Raw genomic sequence first — 14,086 nt, 5'->3', positions numbered from 1 at the left:
ACAAAATTGTGCCTTCTTCCAGATGACCAAATCTGTGACAAGTCCAGAGGAGCTGGGGGGCTTGGCTTCTCAGGTGACCACAGATTACAGCCAACTAGCCCACCAGAGCCGCCTGGCAGCTGCAACAGCTGAACCTGAGGAGGTTGGTGTCATTCATGCCACATGGCTGTTTTGTACAATGATTCCCTTAGCAGATGGTACGTACTAATACAGCAGTAATATTATATACAATCCTTTGGCACTGCCTCCTGTCTAAAATGTAAAACTCTGAGAGGTGTCGCCTCTGCCTGGTGTACCAAATATTGATGAGACATTTAAATTGTCTAGTAGTCACATGGGCATGATGCTCATTACCCTGTAAAATTATCTTTAACTGGCAGTTGAAAATATAACCTTGAAAGACAGGAGATGGACTATTGTAGATGGCAGGAAGAGTGGTCTGTCTTGTTGACATGTATGAATACTGATAAGGAACAGTACTTCTGTATTGATAGTCTGTAAATGAGGAGAAGGTTGAGATTGCAAACGAGCGCTGTCAAGCCAGTGGCTGTCGATGGCCTTGAGTCCCACAGTCATATTGCTGTACTTGCAGATTGGCTTCCAGATCAAGAGCCGTGTACAGGAGCTGGGCCATGGATGCATCTTCCTGGTGCAGAAGGCTGGCGCCCTGCAGATCAGCCCCACAGACAGCTTCAGCAAGAGGGAGCTTATCGAGTGTGCCCGAGCTGTCACTGAGAAGGTACCATGCTCTCACACACATCTCCCACCTCCTATGTTGGGAAAACTGATGAACAACACAGAGCTCTCCTCTCTGTTCTCTCTCACCCTTCAACTAGGTGTTCATTTTTTTCCCTATTTAAACCTGACTTTTTTGGTACATGTTGGACATACTGAGTAGTTTTGTAAATTAATTTGTATTCTGGGATGTTTTATGTTGTCTCTTTTGGGCTACATTAGTATGAATATTTTATGAACTGGTGCAGTACCCTCTTGGGGTTTGACTGCTTGACCATCAGGTCACAAGTACTTGACCATGATGTCACTTCCCATTGGAAACAGTCTTGTATACCTCGTAATACTGTGTTTTGTCTTGAAAGCTGTCTCTCTCCTCTGTGGACCAAACATCGTTGATGGCACTTCTGGTTCAGCGGCATGATTTGCATTTCAGTCACTTAGTTATACCAATTATTTAATATCTTTCGAGGCTGGTTTCAGCCTTGTGTAATTTGTAGATTTGTATGTAAAGAGTAAAGCACCCTGCAGCTAATTTGAATGTGTTTTTTATTGCCACTAGTCTGCTTGTGAATGATAGCAGGCAGAGTTTCAATGTAGTTCAGTGGGTTTGTCCTAAAACTGCTGGTAATGACTCCTTTGCCACATGTTTGCACAGCTGTCTTGCCCATAGTGGCAGGCTCTCAGTTCCCTTGTGATGAGTCCACTGAATACTGAGACTAATTAGAAGTGTGTTCATGTCATTTTTACAGTTTGCAGTTTGTGTAGATTGACTGAAAACCTGCAAGCAGGATCTGAGGAAAAAGGAAAAGGCAACTCAGTGTGAAGATATGTTTGGTGTAATACTTGCCAAGCATGCAGACCAGCTCTCAAACCCCTGACCAGGTGCTCCTCTCTGCAGGTCTCCTTGGTGCTGTCAGCCCTACAGGCAGGGAACAGGGGCACCCAGGCCTGTATTACAGCTGCCAGCGCTGTCTCTGGGATCATTGCCGACCTGGACACCACTATCATGTTTGCATCCGCCGGCACGCTCAACGCTGAGAACGAGGAGTCCTTTGCTGACCACAGGTGAGGAAAGGGGAGGCGGGGTGCTGCGTGGTGTATTTAGACCTTGGGCTGTCTCTTCCTCTCTGCTCTGGATGCCATTGGCTGCTGCTTTCAGCTGGTGAAAGGAAATGTTTTACTCTATACTGAAATATTTTTTGAGCAAAGGAGGAATTGCACTAGCATGAAAACGGGCTGGTCTGTACCACTGAAGACTGCATTCAGCCCAAAATTCACGTTCTCTATAATCAATGCACGTGGCTTATTTAAAAATAAGAGAAGCTGCCTTTAATTTTCAGCTTCCAGTCATATCATTTAAAAATTGACTTTTTAAACAACTTTATCAGACCATTAAGTTACATACTTGTATCGTTTCCCTTTGCTTAGTTTGGAGTATTGTATGTTGCTAAATGGCTTTATTGATGCAAAATATAAAATTCTCCCCTAGGTTCTGCAATATAGTGTACTGTTACCTTGTATAAGGCCAAGAAATGTTTAACTCCCTCCCTTCAGCTATTAATAAATTAACATTTTTCTACACAAAATACACCACATATTGTGCAAATGTAACTTAAATGAGTCAAAGCATCAGTACGAATATATGCTTCCAACAAATATTTTAATTAGAGAGCTGGTCAGAATTGTTCTTTCATGTTCCTTTGGAGTGGATGCTGATGAGTCTTAAGAATTAATGTTGTGTTACACAGGGAGAACATCCTGAAGACTGCCAAGGCTTTGGTGGAGGACACCAAGATGCTTGTGGCAGGAGCAGCCTCCAGCCAGGAGAAGCTGGCCCAGGCAGCCCAGTCCTCGGCCACCACCATCACTCAGCTCACAGATGTGGTCAAACTTGGGGCAGCCAGCATTGGGTCCGATGACCCTGAAACACAGGTGAACTCCCTAGACTGTTAAACTTGAACATGTTCCTCCCATTTCTTTGATATATGGTATTGATGTACTGTCCTTATCACCAGGTTGTACTGATCAATGCTGTGAAAGATGTAGCCAAGGCCTTGGCTGAGCTGATAGGAGCTACCAAGTGCGCAGCAGGGAAGTCTGCTGATGACCCATCCATGTACCAACTGAAGAGTGCTGCTAAGGTAGGGCAGCAGTATCAGGAAAATTGTTTGGCGTAAGGGTATGAGACACTGCCCTTTTCCAGCTCCTGACTGTGTTCCTTTCCCCAACTTAGGTGTCCATGTCTGAGGTAGACTCCTTTGTTCTTGAATTTGCTGTGCTTCACTGTCATTCCTAGTCTCTGGTGGCCCCAGAGCATTGAAAATACACATGAAAAGTGCTTCGCTGTACTTGCACTGTGCAGCCAGAGCAGCTCCACTGTTCAGAATTTTACCAGCTCCCACACCATAAATTTTCCTTTGACACTGCTCAAACAAGGGTTGTTACTTAGGTTTCTTTACATAAGAACAAAATGAAACAGAACACAATATCAGGTTGTCATTGGTCAGGTTTTCTCCATGGTGTTCAGTAGCTCTCTTCTAATCCCCAGTACTTCTGAATGTGAAGTATTTCAGCTGAGCTTGCTGATATACTGCTGAATTCACAAGAACTAAATAAACTTGCTGGTGTTCTTTTTTGAGAGGGGTGTACAGAGAGATGTAGTATATATTATGTACCCATGTTGTCTTACCGTTGAACATAGTTTTAAATGCTATAATGTGTACCCAGTTATTCCCTAGAAACATGGCAGCAGGACATGGGACTCCTCCTAAAGGCGTCCTGGTGAGCGGCTTGGTGAAGGCATGCAGCGTGTATACTCAAACATCCCCTCAGAACCTTTTCATGCACGGTCTAATCTCATTACACAAGAGTGCCCTAATTTTGCAACGTTCCCCACAGATCTTCCAGGAGACCCATTCCCAAATACACAGCTGCCTTTAACTGACTAATTTCAGCATTGTAAAGTCAGCCATGTAACCTGTTCTGATAGTTTCCATTCTTGGGAAATGCAGTGATGGTCAGACCAAGGCCTGGTTACAATCTTGAAAGATGTTCTTTGGTTGAGCTTTGTGTTTGTCAGACACATCTTGCCTTTGTGATAATGGAAGGACAGTGTTCTTAAGCACAAAAAGCTCAAAGCTCTCGATGCTGGAAGTTTCTGTATTTTCACCCCCACTCTATTAAGCTCTTGGTTTATGTCTACCTTTATGGAAAGGGTGTTTCTCTCCTGCAGACCTTGCAGGAGCCAGTAGGAGGTACCACTCAGTGTTGGGTTCCTTTGCAGGTTATGGTGACGAATGTGACATCCCTTCTGAAGACTGTGAAGGCAGTAGAGGATGAGGCTACACGTGGTACACGGGCACTAGAGGCCACCATTGAGTGCATCAAGCAGGAGCTGACAGTGAGCAGGACAAACCCGAAGGCACCCCATAGCACAGCCTTTTACCAATGAACAAGTCCAGTAACACCAGCACGAGCCAGAACTGCTCACCACAGATACTCAAGTTCTAACAGTGTTCAGTGTTTTTCACTTGATTAGCAAGTGACTACTGACATAGCTTCTGAATCTGTAGGTTTGGTTTCATCCCCTTTCTTTTGTGTGATAGATTACATTTTTGTCTTAACCTCATTTAGTGTTGCTAGCCTCAAGTAATTTCTCAGATGTTGTAAGGGCATTAGTTTCCTGATTCTACTGAACTGCACAGGTGTTCCAGTCCAAGGATGTTCCAGAGAAGTCCACAACACCTGAGGAGTTCATCCGCATGACAAAGGGCATCACCACGGCAACGGCCAAAGCCGTTGCTGCAGGCAATTCTGCTCGCCAAGAGGATGTGATTGCCACTGCAAACCTTAGCCGCAAGGCCATCTCTGACATGCTCACTACCTGCAAGGTGTTCATCAGTGTGGACTTTTTTTCTTCCTCTTAGTTGGAGGTTGTGTGATCAGTACCTGTCCAGTTTTATAAGGTTTTTTGAATTTCAGTTGTAAATTGCATCCTGTGTCTATAATCCAATGTTGTAGGTGGATGAATTCACATTGAATTAACATGTGGTCAACATGTAGTCAGGCTTAATAGTGAATTGTTGACTTCTAGCTATCTGCTGTAAAACGAGGGTTAGCTTACTTAAACTGGCAGATGCAATGTTTTCTCTGTGTCAGTTATACACACAACTAATCTGTTTATAATGCGTAGACTGGAATCTTCTCCATACCAAGGAGAACCACTGGAAACAATGTTTAATGAGGTGTCTGCCTGTGTTGAGTGGTGTGTTTCATGTAATGTGTCGTCATCTGTCCAGCAAGCTGCCTATCACCAGGAGGTGAGTGAGGAGGTGCGCAGCAGAGCCCTACTTTTTGGCACAGAGTGCACTGTTGGCTACATCGAGCTGCTAGAACACGTGCTGCAGGTACGGCTTCTTACCCTTGATTAAGAGACCATTTCAGTGTGTGTCTGGATGGCAGTGTGCACACACTGCTAATCTACGGCTCACCAGTGTGTTCCTCCATGTGTATGTGTAAAAATAGGTTCTTCAGAAACCCACGCCAGAGCAGAAACAGCAGCTCGCCATCTTCTCAAAACGCGTGGCTAGTGCTGTCACAGAGCTCATTCAGACGGCAGAGGCCATGAAAGGTGAGGACTCGTAGAATACCGTATGTTACAGGGGCCCTGCGCTTGCCGACTGTGCTGTCGCAGACCATTTCCATGTTCTCTAAGCAAAGGATGATAACATGAGATGAGCCAGCAGCTCAATACACAGTTGTATATTTAATTTGATTTGGGGTGTATATCCCATAAGCTAAGGGATGCTTTGAGTGCATCAGTAAGTTCAGCGTATCTGTTCGTCAAAGCGCTCATTCTGATTTAGTTTTACCGGAAGACTTCCCAGATGCAGCTTTACATAAAAATAAAGCAAAACAGAATGCAATACATACAGTCGGCTAGTCTCAGCCACAATGAATATATAAGGTACCGCACGCTTTTGTTATTGTTGGCCATTAACACTAATGGTTGAATTCTTCATAAATATCACTGTAGAAATGTGGAGTCTTTTCGGTCCATAGGCCTGTATGGGGGGGGGGATGTCAGTGTTATCGTCATCAATAATTTTGCTTTGAGTATGTTGAAATTCAGCAGTTTTTTTGTGATAGTGTGAGTGTATACATTTTAAGTGTTGTATGCAGTGGCTTTCTCCAGAGTGGGTTTTCAGACAGCTTGTTCAATGAACTGTAGCAGTAATGTAATTTAGGAGTGATGAGGTCAGCAGGAGGTCTGCCAACCGGTGCATGGTCCCTCTCCTCAGTAACAACCCTTGTTTTTCTCTCTTGCCTCAGATGGAGGTAAGTTGAAAATGAGCCTTGTTCATGGGGATCACCTTCTGTGGCTACACAAGGTGTGCAGTGCAGCCCAGATGTTTGTTTTTAAGAGTTTAGCAAAGTGTGTAAAATGCCATTCCATCTGTTCTCAGCTGTTCATGGTGCAGATTATACGCATGCCTTAAAGGACTGGAGATCACACAGAGCAATTCATTTGATTTGTTCTCTTTGTGATCTTGAAGATGAGTGAGGACAACATTCGTTGTGGCCGAGGGAGGCCATTAAGTGAAGTGCATGGTGAATCGTGTGGGTCGCATCATGAAGTACTGTAATTGCGTTGTCTTCATGTTGTAAATGTGTGCTTGTTTGGAAGCATGAACGCTGCGAGAGCTGCCAGCTTGCTGGTTTGACTGCTCACCGTCACTTTGCCTCTTCCAGGCACAGAGTGGGTGGACCCGGAAGACCCCACCGTGATTGCCGAGACAGAGCTGCTGGGGGCGGCAGCGTCCATCGAAGCTGCGGCCAAGAAGCTGGAGCAGCTGAAACCCAGAGCCAAGCCCAAGGTACGAGGCCCATCCGCTCATCGCACCATCCAACTCACTCTGCCCACGTGCCTGCAAAAGGCCTCTTCACCACAGAGAGAGACCGTGCTTTGCTTGCTAGGCACGCCCACTAAACTGCTCTCCAGCTTCAATGGTGTTTTCCACGTTCAGTGCTTCAGCAGCTGATGACACTCCAGTCAAAAGTGTGAGCGGATTGAGAACCTGTCTCAGGAATACCTGTTCCATTTGTTTCTGTTGCTATTATTTGTGGCAATTGTGCGGAGCTGTGCCATCATTTCTTTTGTAATTCATTAAGTCAAGAAAATATTTGCTTGTCCTTTTGCTTGAAATCAGTATTGCTTTAGTCTAATTGGTGAACATGAACTCATATAGCACTGAGGTCTGTAAGCAGTTGGATGGTTTCTCCATAGGATGTTGCAGCTGTCATGAAGGCAGTTCTGTTTAGTCTTGGGACACAAATAGTTACAGGGGTGCAGTATTAAAACTTGCTTTGAGGAGAGCTTTCTCAAACTAATAACTAATAAATATTCTGTTTTCAGAAAGCTTTTTTCCTGATTGTTTCCATAGACAGTGGCAGGGCACAGTTTTCAAAGCACTCTTTGTATATCTGGTTCAGAGTGCGCGCACACACGTGTATGTGCACGTGCACACATGTGGACTGTCTTAACAAGCTAAAGCAGGGGGCACTACCCTGTTCTAGCACTCTGGTGCTCAGATGTTTGTTTACAACTGCCGGTTCAATCCAGCTCCTCACAGGTCCACAGTCATGTCAGTTTACTTCTAGCAGGCTGCTGTAGTTTGTTCAGCCATATTTTCTTTACTAGTGTCCTTTCTAAAAGATTCATAAACCAAGATGTTTTGCAGACTGATCTGATTGGAAAAATTGGGGAGGTTTACTGGTGGCTCAAAGTATTTATTTGTGCTTCTTGGCTGCTTTCAACCTGTAACCAAGGTTGAACCATCTGTGGTTGTGATGTGTATCAGAGTAATGCTGTTGACCTGTACTGGTAGTGCAGTTGGCAAGGCAGGGACGCATCCTTCCTGCACCCCCCCACTTGCCCTCTCCTATCTCCTGCACCTGAGTGCCCCCCATACCCCATTGCCTGTGTCTCAGTAGTCCTAGCATGCCTCTCTGCTGTTCTGTCAAGCCGATTTTAAACCTGAAAGCCTGTTCTGCAGGGCTCTGTCTGATATGTTTGATATATTAGGTTGTTATTCTGTCCAACTATATATCAAACATATTCCTACAGTGTCCCGCTCTGTCTCCAGACACATGCTCTGTGTGTGCTCTTGTCAAGCGTTTTGTCCTGACAGAGGTGAGACAAGAATGCTTAGATATTCTTGCGCCTTAGATGTTGACTCCTGTTCTCAGTTTTTGTTTTGCGTCTCTGCTTTGTGGCGAATTTCAGCGTTTGGCAGATCTAAGGACTTACCCAAGGACGACTTACGAAGTGTACATTTTACAGTAGCTTTGTTCCTCTGAACTCAAGGATCCTGCAGTTCTTTTCACCACCACAAGGTGTCTTCCCTCTGGAGTGCCGTTGAGCCGTGCTCTTCGGTCAGTCGAACTGAGCTCTACAGTAGATGTTGTGGATGCTCCAGTGAATAATCTTTGCAGAAAAGGTTTGCTTAAGAAGATGCATGCCAGAGCAATCTTAATACATACAATCATGCTTCATTTTCAGTAAGATGACTAATTTCATCCGTATGCTAGGTTGTTGCTTGCTCGTTGAGTTTACGTCTCAAAGTGGTACAAACCAAGTATTTGTCTGAATGTTTATATGAATGAACTGGGTAGAATGTAGATGTCGTCTTAGCTTTGGCTCTTCTTAGTGAGAGCGTTGCATGATTTGAACATATGACGCTAAAATGCACTTGATCATAGGACGGCAGAAGGAACCCACAAGTGGTCGTGGAGTTTAGGAGCTACAAGGCGTGTCTGAGTGTGACTGGCTCTGATTGAAATGGCCCTGCACAGCAGGACTTCCCCGGCAACTGTCTCTCTGATCCCTGTCTGCCTGTCAACAGGGGTCCCTCATCTTTTCCACACAAACTGTGGCTCTTTGCTTCTTTCCCAGCATCCTGCTTAATTTTTGTTTTTAGCCTTTTAGATTTACAGTTTTCATTAGAGTCCGTAACAGGGGTTCTCGTTCAAATTCCTGCGTTTATGCTGCTGCTGTTAGTGATGTCTGTGGGTTTCAAAGACCATGCTGGACCTGATCTTTTTTTTTTTTTTCTTCACCTCCAGCAAGCTGACGAGAACCTGGATTTTGAGGAGCAGATCCTGGAGGCAGCGAAGTCCATTGCCGCAGCGACCAGCGCCCTGGTGAAATCTGCATCAGCTGCACAGAGAGAGCTGGTGGCACAAGGCAAGGTGAGCACCATCAGAGGGGTGAGTCTTAATGCTAAGAGTTTGTATGATAACACTAGAGTGAGGAAGGGGTTACGAGTTAGTCTGTCTCTAAATGACTCTCTTCCCAGGTGGGCTCAATCCCTGCCAATGCTGTGGATGATGGCCAGTGGTCCCAGGGACTCATCTCTGCTGTGAGTTGTTCCACCTTGTGTTTATGGCCAGCTGATTAACTGCCTACATCAACCAAATTTATATGAATAGATGTTTATTACAAGCCTTTGCTACAGCCTCTGCTTCTTTAAATGTGATGGATTGTGAAGTGTTATGCCTTGTAATTTTAGTGCTTAGAGCCCAAAACTTGCACCTAAGTTCAAATCCCACTTCCCATTGCACCATTGTTGCTCAAAATACTCGCCCGAAATTTCTCCTCTAAAAATTACCCTGCTGTGTTCAAATTGCGTGCTTGCATCTTCCTTTTTTCTGTAGGCCCGAATGGTGGCAGCTGCAACCAGCAACTTGTGTGAGGCAGCCAATGCCTCTGTGCAGGGCCATGCCAGCGAGGAGAAGCTCATCTCCTCTGCCAAGCAGGTGGCTGCCTCCACTGCCCAGCTGCTGGTGGCCTGTAAGGTGAAGGCAGACCAGGACTCTGAGGCCATGAGGAGGCTACAGGTAGCTTTCCCAAAGGAGAAACATCCAGTTACTCAATTACCAAGAAGCCAGGCCCATACAGTTTAACTTTGACCCACCTGTCTGTTTCCAAAAGGCGGCTGGTAATGCTGTGAAGCGAGCATCTGACAACTTGGTGCGTGCTGCACAGAAGGCAGCCTTTGACAAGGCAGATGATGACAGCGTGGTGGTGAAGACCAAATTTGTGGGTGGAATTGCTCAGGTGGGACTTTACTGTGCTCTTGTGTCTGCAGTGTGGTCTGCTGCATTGTTTATAATTCAACAGCTGGCAGTTACGCCAAGCAGTCGATCGGACAGCTTATCGAGCCTTGACAGATAAAATGCCTTCATGGTTCAGTTGGAGGGATGCAAAACAAAAGCAGCTCACCTGGGGACAAATGAGACATTGACTGAGTTATCTACCATTTCCAGCTGCTTTCTAGGCCTTTAAAAGTATCTTAAATTCCTGTCTAACCAAAGGCTTCATCAGTTCTGTTTTCATCTCTACCCAAACATTGAGGAATGGAAGCCATCCTCTTCCTGTCCCCAGATATGTCACCCTGATGCCCTTGTGCTCGATTTGGGAGTAAGATGGCACCCCCTTCCCAGTTTGTGGGCTCCCCCTGTACATCAGTTTGTAGTTTTCTGCAGGATGTACTTGTTTTACCTTTTCTCCATCTGCAACTACCTTGTGAGGTCCTTATCTGTACATTTTATCAGGACCCCAGAGCATGGGCACATGGAGAATTTCTCTGTACAGTTTGTCTAGCTACAATGTTCATCTATTTTTAGGTTGTCCAGAGATTTCCTTCTCGTTTTGCTTTTTACAAAATGGAACTATTGGAAAACCCAATGGTTTATTGTTAATTTGGAAATTATGCTGCTCTCTAGTGATACATAGGAAAGGTTTTTTTTTTTTTTTTTTTTTTTTTTTTTTTTTTTTTTTTTTTGTACTGGTCTCTGCCAAAACTAACCCAGACTGGAAACATGTCCACAGCCTTGACAAAAACAATAACAATCTTACCCTAGCCTAAATCCAAAGTGAAGCTATATCTGTCCTGCACACCATTAGAAATAATAAATAGTTGTGGAAATGGACAGTTTCATGATTAGAATTCATTGTTTCATAATTAACACTGTTGTTTGCAGATCTGACATTGAAGGTTTCCTTGTAGCAAGGCCTTTAGAAAATATTTAGACATTGAGTTTTTTGTTTCATTGCAGCTATTTTTACAAACAGTTGTTTGGAAACTTAACAAATTTGACTGGCTAACCTAACCAGTCTAAAAAGGTTATGGGTTAACTTTTGATATTTCTTAGTTTAAATATTTTTGATGCATAACTGTTAATTTGATTGATTGAAGTCAGCCTTCGTGTCCCTGCCATACTCACTGTGTGTGGTTATCTGTCTGCTCATTTAGGTAATGGTGGCATTCGAGTGTTTCAGCTGTGCATATGGTTCAGTTCACAAAGCCCATGCCTGAAGTCGAATACAACCAAAACATGTGACCTGCCAGAGAGCAGGTGGCATTGGAGTTGGCTAACTGGATGTGCACAACCTCTCCTCCCATGTGCAGATCATCGCAGCCCAGGAAGAGATGCTAAGGAAGGAGAGGGAGCTGGAGGAGGCACGCAAAAAGCTAGCCCAGATCCGGCAGCAGCAGTACAAGTTCTTGCCCAGTGAGCTGCGGGAGGATGAGAACTAAGCCTGGGCCCTGCCTCTTACACACACTGATAGAAGTGACTCCTGCTGCCCCTGTGGAAAATCTGTGTGTGTGTGTGTGTGTGTGTGTGTGTGTGTGCGCGCGCGCATGTGCTTGTGTTTTATCCTGAGAGTTAGGGACTGAATCTGATCAGAACCAACCTCTATGCTTGACTAGAACAAGCTTCCTTGGAATTCTCTCCTGTGGTTCTTCATCTTAATTCCAGAATGGCACCAGTCTAATTGTGCAAGTTATTGAGCTTCCATCATCCCACATCATCTGCCCCTAAGATCCTTTAGCATCTCCGTTGGTTTTCCTGAGTCCACTCTTAAAGTGGTGAATTCCTTTTTCCTAATGGCAAACAAAATAAGATTGGTCTAGTTTCTAAATGTGCATGTGTATACGCACGCACGCACACACACACACACAAAATGGAAGTTTTTCAGGAGTAAAAAGTCCAAATGTTATAGTTCCAACCGGCAGAGGAATTTACAGCTCAACAGACACACACACACAAAGTATATATATTATGTCTTCATCCTGCAGTCCAAAGACTGACATGTCTTTGTTTTCATGAATGTAATCCTGGGACCTGCTTAAACACACAGACTACAGTTCAGATCTTTGGGTGGCATACAATGAAACAGATTTGGTGCTGCTGGAAAACCATACACGCATCCTCTTAAATGTTATCTCTGTGGACAGATCTGTCCGTGGATATTATCTATAGCAAGGAGACAGCCGAGCGTCACTGGAGGAGAGAGCCCGTACAAGCCCTGCTTGCTTTCTCTCCATGAAAACACAGGCAGCACATAAAATATCTGTATACTTAAGAATATGATATTTTCAAGGTAAACTACTTGTGATCTTGAACCCCTCTGGATGGGTGTTACTGTTAAAATCTTGTTTTTGCTTTTTTGTGTGTGGAAAATCCTGTGAATGTTGTGCTTCTAAAAGTAATGGAGCAAAGATTTTTTTTTTTTTTTTTTTTAAAGGCTTGTGCATTTTTAAAGCAGAGGAGGTCTGGGCAAAGTGTTTTGACAGTGTTCCATTTATGGTCTCACTATGGAGACAGTGGTCGTATTGCTTGCTCCATTTCTGCAATGTATTGTATGCTATGGGCAGTCCGTTCTGTTCCTAGTTTATCTACAGCCTACAATATATATTGAGCCATATATTCTTTACAGTTCCTCGTAAACTGCACAACGCAATACAGTTAATAGGGCACATAGCACCTGGGAGCAGACAAAAAGTAGTCTTAGATTTAAATGTAGTGAAACTCTGCTTTACCGAATCTCTGCAAGCTCAGTCTCGGGCTGCCTTGCATGCACTAGTCAAACAGTAACCAATACAGCACATACCACACTTTCACCACTACCGCTTATTTTAGATAGGTAATAGTGTTAATTATTTAGGAAGCAAAAAATTTACAGAATAGTTCCAGCAGATTGTGTAGAGCTCCTGTAAGTGAACGTGTAAGAGGGCCGTCAGTGCAGTGGTGACTGGGAAGGCCATGTTATATCTTGATGTGCAGCTTCATCTGTAACACCTTCCCCCCCCTACTGTTGAGGCCCTCACATGTGCTGTGCCCCTACTTAAGCAATTCCAGCAGTCTGTTTCTTTGAAGCAAGGATTATGCAAAGTCAACGTGTAGAAATGTGAATCTCACTTATGACACCCTGAAATAGGCTGTTGGGGAAGTGTCTCAAAGTGCTCTCCACAGCCCTGTGAAGTTGTCAGTTTGTCTGGTCCATCTCCACTTCCTTCACCACTGAAGAGGATTCTTGCATCTCCACTCAGCCATGCTCTGTGAGAATATTTACTTTTTCATATTTTTTTTTTGACTGCTGAAAGCTCACAGTTTAAAAAGGGAAAATGTAAGTGTATTACAGTTGAGGTCAAAACAAATAATGGTTTTACGTGCTGAAGAATGTGTTTGTGAGGAGGGAGAGCTGAGCGGACTTCCAGATGAAATTCTGCAGTAGGAATGTTTTAGGCTAATTTTAAGTCTCTTTCTTCCCCCCCCCCCCGCCCCCCAGATTCAAGTCCCTATTCGTAAGTAGGAGCTGTAAAAGTAAAGCCCTTTTGGGAAGCCCAAGGCATGAGATTGAGTTGTTTACATTCTAGATTGGTGGCTTTGTGGAGGAGCAAATCAGACACTGCTTTTTATTTAGCACTGCACACTCTGTAAAATGCACTGATATTTTAAACACTGCAATTAAGTATTATTGTTTCCAGTCATTGTTTTTCCTACATATATTTATGTTCATACCAAGTGCAACAGTTCTAAGTGTTTCCTCATTTTCTTGATATATTCGTGAGTCAAAGAACACTGCTTGCCTTTATAACACTGGGTCATTCTTACATGTGAGTGTGTGTTTCCCGTCCTCCCCGGTGCTCATCTGGTTAGTATAATGTTTTAGTGCCTTAGTCTGTAGGCCGTACAGCGTCTGGTCTGCTATAGCCACAGCTTCTCTCACTGATGGAGGAGGGAGCTCAGCCCTGTTGCCCTTGGTGTGCCTGGATCCTGCAGAGTCTCCCGTGACACCGAACTGCCCTCAAGTACCACTGTTCCTTCTGCTCTGCCTTGCCTGGACAATGGATCGTCTGTCAAACATATAAGATGTGCAAGTGTGCAAAGACTAATGTCCTCATATATATCCACACACTTTACAAATATATACAAGAAATTACATTTTATACTGCATTCCATAAGCATGTATCAAGATGCTATCGAATAATGAGTCTGAGTT

The 14,086-nt window shown here is 44.2% G+C and overlaps 1 protein-coding gene across 3 annotated transcripts in view; it reads left to right on the top strand.

Moving 5' to 3' along the window:
- The window catches only part of tln2b (talin 2b), an 86,725-nt gene extending 74,874 nt beyond the window's left edge, over positions 1 to 11,851 (top strand). For 2 of the 3 annotated variants that reach the window (XM_029256173.1, XM_018763743.2), the window contains 16 exons: positions 23 to 142; positions 593 to 739; positions 1,634 to 1,800; positions 2,484 to 2,667; positions 2,751 to 2,876; positions 4,019 to 4,135; positions 4,440 to 4,625; positions 5,034 to 5,141; positions 5,260 to 5,365; positions 6,067 to 6,072; positions 6,487 to 6,611; positions 8,860 to 8,985; positions 9,093 to 9,155; positions 9,451 to 9,633; positions 9,728 to 9,853; positions 11,208 to 11,851. In XM_029256173.1, the coding sequence (XP_029112006.1) occupies positions 23 to 142; positions 593 to 739; positions 1,634 to 1,800; positions 2,484 to 2,667; positions 2,751 to 2,876; positions 4,019 to 4,135; positions 4,440 to 4,625; positions 5,034 to 5,141; positions 5,260 to 5,365; positions 6,067 to 6,072; positions 6,487 to 6,611; positions 8,860 to 8,985; positions 9,093 to 9,155; positions 9,451 to 9,633; positions 9,728 to 9,853; positions 11,208 to 11,336 (2,019 nt within the window). In that variant the 3' untranslated portion in view covers positions 11,337 to 11,851. The remainder of the gene's footprint in view (positions 1 to 22; positions 143 to 592; positions 740 to 1,633; positions 1,801 to 2,483; positions 2,668 to 2,750; positions 2,877 to 4,018; positions 4,136 to 4,439; positions 4,626 to 5,033; positions 5,142 to 5,259; positions 5,366 to 6,066; positions 6,073 to 6,486; positions 6,612 to 8,859; positions 8,986 to 9,092; positions 9,156 to 9,450; positions 9,634 to 9,727; positions 9,854 to 11,207) is intronic. The other variant, XM_018763744.2, reaches the window with a different exon arrangement.
- Positions 11,852 to 14,086: the final 2,235 nt, after the last annotated feature.

This window comes from Scleropages formosus, chromosome 11, assembly GCF_900964775.1.
Source record: "Scleropages formosus chromosome 11, fSclFor1.1, whole genome shotgun sequence".
Classification (NCBI taxonomy): Eukaryota; Metazoa; Chordata; class Actinopteri; order Osteoglossiformes; family Osteoglossidae; genus Scleropages; species Scleropages formosus.
The sequence above is the reverse complement of the archived record's forward strand: the minus strand, read 5'-3'. Positions and strand labels throughout refer to the sequence as shown.